Source organism: Vicia villosa, linkage group LG2 (assembly GCF_029867415.1).
Source record: "Vicia villosa cultivar HV-30 ecotype Madison, WI linkage group LG2, Vvil1.0, whole genome shotgun sequence".
Taxonomy (NCBI): domain Eukaryota; kingdom Viridiplantae; phylum Streptophyta; class Magnoliopsida; order Fabales; family Fabaceae; genus Vicia; species Vicia villosa.
This window is the reverse complement of record NC_081181.1, coordinates 69,044,785-69,052,317: the sequence shown is the minus strand read 5'-3', so window position 1 is coordinate 69,052,317 and position 7,533 is coordinate 69,044,785. Positions and strand designations below refer to the sequence as shown.

The following is a 7,533-nucleotide window of genomic DNA, read 5'->3' as shown; positions in this document are numbered from 1 at the left end:
CAAGGAGATAGCACTGGTCAAAGTAGCTTGGGGAGGACCAGCAGGTGGGAATGTGACTTGGGAATTGGAGAGTCAGATGAAGGATTCCTATCCAGAGTTATTTGCCTAAGGTATGTTTTCGAGGACGAAAACTATTTAGTGGGGGAGAGTTGTAACACTCCATTTATTTTCATAATTTAATTTAATTAAATTAATTGAATTATGAGGAATTAAGCAATTGGGCTTGAGTTGTGGTTAGTAAGGGAGGGGGTGCATTGGTAGGCCCTATTACTAATTAAAATAATTTTATTTTATTCTTAATAAAATAGAAGGAGTGGTAGAATAGAGAAGGTTACAGTATTGGGAAAAGAAGTTTGAACGTGAAAAGAGAAGAGGAACGGAGAAGTGTGACCGAGGAAGAACGAAGAATCAACCTTCAGGTAAGGGGGGACTCTTCCGTTTATCTTCTATTATGGGATTATAGATAATATGATAGAATTGATCGTGTTATTCGTACCAATTGGGTTGTGCTTAGGCTGTAGAAATGTTAGGTTTTGGGAGGATTTACACGTAATGAATATGCTGATTCGTGTAATGATGTTATTTGGATGGTTTGAATGTATTATAATGTGCTATAATATGTGTTTGTTGTACTGTATGCGAAATCTGATTGGAATGGGTTGAATTGGTAATGATTTGGTGAAGGAAGGGTAAAATCGCAGGCTGTTTTCTGCTACTCGGAGCGCTGGGATTCGCCAGTTCGCGCCGCGTCCAGGAGTTGGCGCCGCGAACAGCTTGGCAGAAGGCCAGGAAGCTTTGTTGCGCTCAGTACGCGCCGCGAGCATATGACCGCGCCGCGAGGGCGTAGTTTTTATTCGTTCCGCGCCGCGAACCTTTGTTTGCGCCGCGAAGGCGTAGTTCCTATTCGTTCCGCGCTGCGAACCGTGTGTGGCGCCGCGTGCTGTTAGTTGTTGCGACTGTCCATTTTGAAAAGTTTTAAAGAGGTGTAACTTTTAAACCGTAAACCGGATTTTGGTGCCGTTTCGAGTACAATGAAGCTAATTAGATAATTTATATAATCAAATGGTGTTTGGAGTTGTGCCTCGAACTATTTTTTTTAAAACACCGAGCTTATTTGTTTGTGGTAGGATATGCTTGTAGGTACACTAATGAATGTTTACCTGTATAATGTTGTGGTTGTAACTGGTGTCTATGGTACATGTATTGTTGGTATAAATATGTGTCTTATTGAGGATTATGACATTAATTGATGTATGTGGGTGATGAGCATGTTATGGTTGATGCATGCATTCATAATCATTATGTGGCTGGTCCTTGACGATGGTGGATCAGTGGTAGCTAATTCCCATTGTGAGGAATTAGTGAGTGGGTGTTACCGTATCCTTGATGATGGTGGATCGGTGAGTTGGGTTATATCCCAGATTTTGGTACCACATGCATGTAGTTGCATTGCATTAGGTTGTTTGTGATATTATAACATGAATGGAAGGTTGTCCAATGTTATAATATGTGCTGTTGATTGTTGGTTTACTGATTGTATGGTTTGAATCTGATCATAACTGTGATTGGGTGTATGGCATGTGAAATGATATTTTATTATTTATATCTTATAACATTAGTTAAATGTGAATGAGACTCACCCTTACTGTTGTTATTTTTCAGATTGAGGAGTAGCTCTCGTACTTGGTGAGGATTAGCTCGTCAAGTAGTTCGTTAGAGTCAGTTGGGTCCGTGTCATGCTCTGGTCGTGTAACACTGGGGGCGTCGTTTAGAATTATTTGTTGAACTTTTTATTTTGGATGGATTTGTATGTTGATGCTTTAAGTCTGTGACTTGGCTGTTTGTTATTCAGATGTTAAAGATAATTCCGCTGTGTTAACATGATGAATCTGAATAAATTTGGTTGACGTTCTCCTTTATGGCATGACATGAGTATTATTGTTTGAATTAATTGGAAGTTGTAATGCCCTTTTTCATGTTAACTCTGATTATTTTCTATTATTATGCGGGGTATTAGAAGGGTGTTACACAAGGCTTCAATTCAAGACAAGGTCAACATCAAAAACGTTCATCTCATGGCCCTCTACAATTGTGTAGTTGGAAATTTCTTCATTTGAGTTGTGAATCAAAAGTTACAGAAATGCAAAGTTGGAAGATCCCAAGTTATCCAAGTCATGTTGCTGGGCATATTTTCTGGGCACGCGTAAGCATTTGCTCGAACACTTGGTGTGCCATATGGAAAGCCAGTTATAGAGCAATATAAAGGTCCATAAAATTCAAAATTGGTGTGCATCTCTTCTCATCCATTCCCTTTATCCAATGAGACAAGAATTGGATCATTTGGACAAGTATTGATCAAGATAGAGAAACTTAAAGTCGTGACCTCACCAAGTTACATTTTGCCAAGACATGGACGAGAATTTAGGGCATGTGCAAGACATTTTGTCAGACAGGTGGCAGGCTGAATTCAAAGCTCATTTAAGGGAAGCACATGTATCCAATTAACTCAAGCTTAATATCAAACCACTCTCCTCTATTCCCTCTATACATTGATCCAAAGATCACCTATTTTGGATGTGTGGATTGGAAGATAGGAAGTCTTAAAGTTGTGTCCTTGCAAAGTCACGTTTTGATAAAGACCCAGGCCAGGAAATGTGCTGCGCGTGCGTGTTCAAGTATTGTTGCTCACTTTGGTTTCTTGCGAATTCTCGTCCTCTTACAGCCATCATCTCAAGAGTTCATTAACACCAATCTTGTTCTACTAAGTCACCTCCTCACATTGACTACAAAGTTGGGCCAAATGAAGAGTTAGGGAGAGAGATAAAGGTACATAAAGATAGGGCCAAGACATATTTTGCATGTGAAATTCTGGACTCAGACACGCGATGTCGAACAGGATGTCACGACATTACTATCTGAATGCTTTTAAACAAATGAACAAGAAGTAAACAGAATAACAACACAAGAAAGTTATTAACCCAGTTCGGTGCAATCACACCTACATCTGGGGGCTACCAAGCCAGGGAGGAAGTCCACTATAAGTAATATTAATTCAAGTTAATACAGATCAAGATTACTCCTTTCACTTAATATCTACCCAATGCAACTTCAATCTAAAACCACTTAGATCAGAGATCCTACTCACTCCCCCTCAATCACAGCAGTGATGAAAAACGCTCTACGAATAACAAAAGAAGACACACTTCAAGGACACAACTTGATCTTGCTTAAAAGCTTTAATCAAGTACAATAGTACTCTTGCTTAAAAGCTTCGAGTACTTCTTACAACTCAAACCAAAACACCTAGACCAAGACAATCATCATGATGATTGTTTGGCTTACAAGAAAGCTAGAATGCAAAAACTTAAAACAAAGAACTCTTAAAGCTTCTTAATATAAAAACCCTAATCCTGGTCTGCAGCTTCTTCGTAATATATAGCCTTCAGAAAACGCAGCAGCTGGGCCTTGGATCCAAATTAGTTTTAAACCTAATAAAACTAATTTCCATAAATCAAGGAACTAAAAATAATAACCATCAGAGACGTCCTTGAATAAGATCAGAATCCAACATTTCCAAATAAAGCGCAAAGGATCTTATCAGATCACATAACCACAAATAGAAACAGAAAAGAACGTAACAGCTGCGAATGTCATGACATCGGCCTTGACATCAGGTAAAGGCCTGCATAAGAAAAACTTCACTATAGTAGAAAGCATGTCATGACACCAGATTTGACAAGATAGAAACACAATGAGTTTTACCAAAAATTACAGCCAATCAACAACATCTACAAACTCCCCCTTTGGTAAATTTTTGGCTAAAACACTAATTGATGTACCCAAACAGATATCAGAGCATACACAGCAGCCAACAGCAGAAAAATAAATTCTGTAAGCAAACAACAGCCAGCTTGATTAATCACCAGAAATCCAGAAAACATCTACTTAATCAATTGTTACAGAATACCACTTGTCATTGATAAAGAGAACCAGGAAACAACCAAAATATAAGAAAACAACAATACAACCATATCCATCAACCAAAAAGATCAACAACAAAAAACAAAACCACCTAAACAACCATCAAAACAACCATCATCAAAACAGTCATCACTCCCCCTTTTTAGCCATAAAAGGAGCCAAACACAAACAGAATCAAAGCTAATCATCAGACCCATCACTGTCTTCATCACTAGAGCCACCAGTATTGTCATCACTTGAGCTACTAGTCTCTTCATCAGCATCCTCACTCCCAGTATCCTCAGAGCCCTCACCATCCTCAGCCTTTTCCTCAGCACCTTTGTCTTCATCCATATTGTCATCATCCCTTCCACCAGTAAGATTATCATCTGTAGACTGCTCAAGACTTTGGATGAGCTTTTCAAGCTTTAGCTTCCTGTTGTCCAACTCCTGACAAGTTTCTTTCAGTTCAGCAATGAGAAGGGCTTTGTTCACAGACTTGCTGGGTTGTGATGTCCCAGCAGATGTCATGTCATCAGACCTCTGAAGCAGCTTGTAGTGAAAAGACAAAGCACTCTCCCTTTTACATACAGAATCTTTACTCTTCAGAATTCCAGGGTGTTGCTTGAGGATTATCCCACATATCAGGGATGGGAATGCAATGGGGAGCTTGGTGGCAGAGGTACCAACATGCCTCATATTTGATCAAATATGTAGGTCCCATAATCAAATTTTGTCTTGGTTCCCACAACATAAATGAATTTACCTAGGCCAACAGCAATGGTAGAAGTGTGATTGGTAGGCACCCAGTTTGCAGCACCAATTTTGTGCAGCAAAGCATACCTGCCTTTCAAAAGACTAGCAGACAATTTACTCTTTATGGGCCATTTCTTGACCTTACCACCAGTGATAACCTTGCAAACTTCATTGTCAGTTACTTCAAGCTCAGGTTGAGCCTCAATATTTCTACCTAGATATAGGTTGATAAGAGCAGGGGAAAAGTCTATACACTTTCTTCGAACATAAACCTTATGAAAATCATCAGTTCTTCCATCCCCACAATCTTGAGACAAATTCACAATAAATTCCTTCACAAGCATTTCATAGCACTTTGAAAAATGAGAAACAGTCTTAATCAAACCTGCAGACTTGATGAGCTGCATGACCTCTTGACATTCCAGATCATCATTCGCTAATTCTCTTTCTAGAGCCAGCCTTCTTTGATAAACAAATTTCCACTGGATGGCATTTGAAGCATAGTGCAAGTAAATGTTGTCCAAAGGAACATCACGCACCTTTGTGGAGGATTTTGTGACAGCAGTCTTCTTCTTGGATGGGATGTCAGGGACATCACTTGAGACATCGTCTTCAGGGGCAGAAACACTTCTTTCCTTCCTCTTCTTCACAGCAATCTTGCTCCCAGTGGTTGAAGGTTCAGCAGGAACCTTCTTGATCTTCTTTATAGTAACCTTCTTTTGAGGAGTAACTTGAGGTTTGGAGAAATCTTGATCACAAACTTGTTTGCCCTTACGAGTCTTGACTCTATGAGAGATGCTAGAGATGAGCTCATCATCAGCGATGTCAATAGAATCATCCAAATCATCCAGATTCACCACATCAGGCACAGTAGGGCCTTCATTAAGGGTTTCTTTAGAAGGAGCGACAGGAACCTCTTCAGCTTTCTCAGGTTCAGGAATCTCAGCATCTTTAGTACCAGATGTTTCAACATTGATAGCTTCAGATGTCTCAACATCTTTGGCACCAGGGGTTTCATCATTGTTGTCAACAGATGTCTCAACATCATCCTGATCTTTGCTACCATCATTTTGATCATCTTGATCATCTTTGATGTTCTCAGAGGCAGGAATTTGGGCTAGAGGAACAGATATTCCATCAACCTTGTGCCCTTCATTCAAGATTCTCGTGACAATGCCTGCGATCGCATTGTGAACATAAGCAGATCCCTCTCTACCCTGAGCAGAAAAGGTTTCTGGAACAGATCCACCAGTTGATTTTCTTGCATGCATCTTTCTTGGTAGGCTACGAACAGAATCGGTAGCAGGAACAGAGTTCAATGGCACAACATTCAACACAACATCTTAATCACTCACCACATTGGGTGCCCTAGATCCTGATGCTGTTTTAGAGGAAGGAGACGATTTCTTTGAGGGAGAACTCTGAGACATGGTGAGAGAGAATGGAATGCTGGGTAAAGGTTTGTGAATGCAGCAACACAGAGAGGTAGCGTGAGTGTTGAGGATAGGTTTTGGGGGAATGGAAACCGTTTGGGCAAATTGTAAAAGGGGGGGAAAATACACTTTAATGTGTAATGATAGCAAATATTTGGAGAGAGAAATAATGTTGGCCCCACACCCGATTAATTGCTATAATCCTTCACAAAGACAAATGCCTAGTTTACTTCTTAGATTTTCAAATTGATTTGCATCCAAGGCTTTTGTGAAAATGTCAGCCAGTTGAAGATTTGTAGCAACATGTTCCAAGGCAATTATTTTATCCTCAACAAGATCTCTAATATAGTGGTGTCTAATATCAATGTGTTTGGTCCTGCTATGCTGAATGGGATTCTTTGAAATGTTAATGGCACTTAAGTTGTCACAATATAATGTCATGACATCTTGTGTGACATTGTATTCTGTTAACATTTGTTTCATCCAAACAAGTTGAGAGCAACTACTTCCTGCTGCAATGTATTCAGCCTCTGCAGTGGATAAAGACACACAATTTTGTTTCTTGCTGAACCATGAAATAAGATTATTCCCCAAGAAGAAACATCCTCCTGAAGTACTTTTTCTGTCATCAGCACTTCCAGCCCAATCTGCATCACAATATCCAGTGAGAATAGGTTCACACCCATGAGAGTAGAGCATTCCATACTCACAAGTACCATTCACATATTTCAGGATCCTCTTGACTTGGTTGATATGACTGATCTTTGGATCTGCTTGATTCCTAGCACACACCCCAACAACAAAAGCAATATTAGGTCTACTGGCTGTGAGATACAACAGGCTTCCTATCATGCTTCTGTATAAACTTTGATCAACACTAGTTCCCTTTTCATCTTTGGACAATTTTAAGTGAGTAGGAGCTGGTGTTCTTTTGTGAGTAGCATTTTCCATTCCAAACTTTTTGACAATGTTTTTAGCATACTTACTCTGAGAGAGAAAGATTGAGTCTTCCATCTGTTTAACTTGCAGCCCAAGAAAATAAGTTAATTCTCCAACTAGGCTCATTTCAAATTCTGATTGCATCTGATCAACAAAATGTCTAGTCATCTTGTCTGACATCCCACCAAACACAATATCATCCACATAGATTTGAGCAATCAGGATCTTTCCTCCTTCATCTTTAACAAAAAGAGTTTTATCTATCCCTCCTTTCCTGTACCCATTACTAGTAAGAAACTCAGTTAGTCTCTCATACCAAGCTCTAGGGGCTTGTTTCAGGCCATAAAGAGCTTTTCTTAGTTTGTACACATAGTTAGGATGGATTGGATCAGCAAAACCTTTAGGTTGCTCCACATAAACTTCCTCACTCAAGTATCCATTCAAG

General features: G+C 39.6%; 1 protein-coding gene across 1 annotated transcript; it reads right to left on the bottom strand.

The window, feature by feature from the left end:
- Positions 1 to 4,655: 4,655 nt before the first annotated feature.
- On the bottom strand, positions 4,656 to 6,146 carry LOC131649306 (uncharacterized). Its single transcript, XM_058919076.1, has 2 exons — positions 6,072 to 6,146; positions 4,656 to 5,933 (listed from the first exon to the last, which is right to left on the bottom strand). Exons 1-2 carry the CDS (start codon positions 6,144 to 6,146, stop codon positions 4,656 to 4,658), a joined length of 1,353 nt encoding a protein of 450 aa, XP_058775059.1.
- Between the last annotated feature and the right edge of the window lie 1,387 nt (positions 6,147 to 7,533).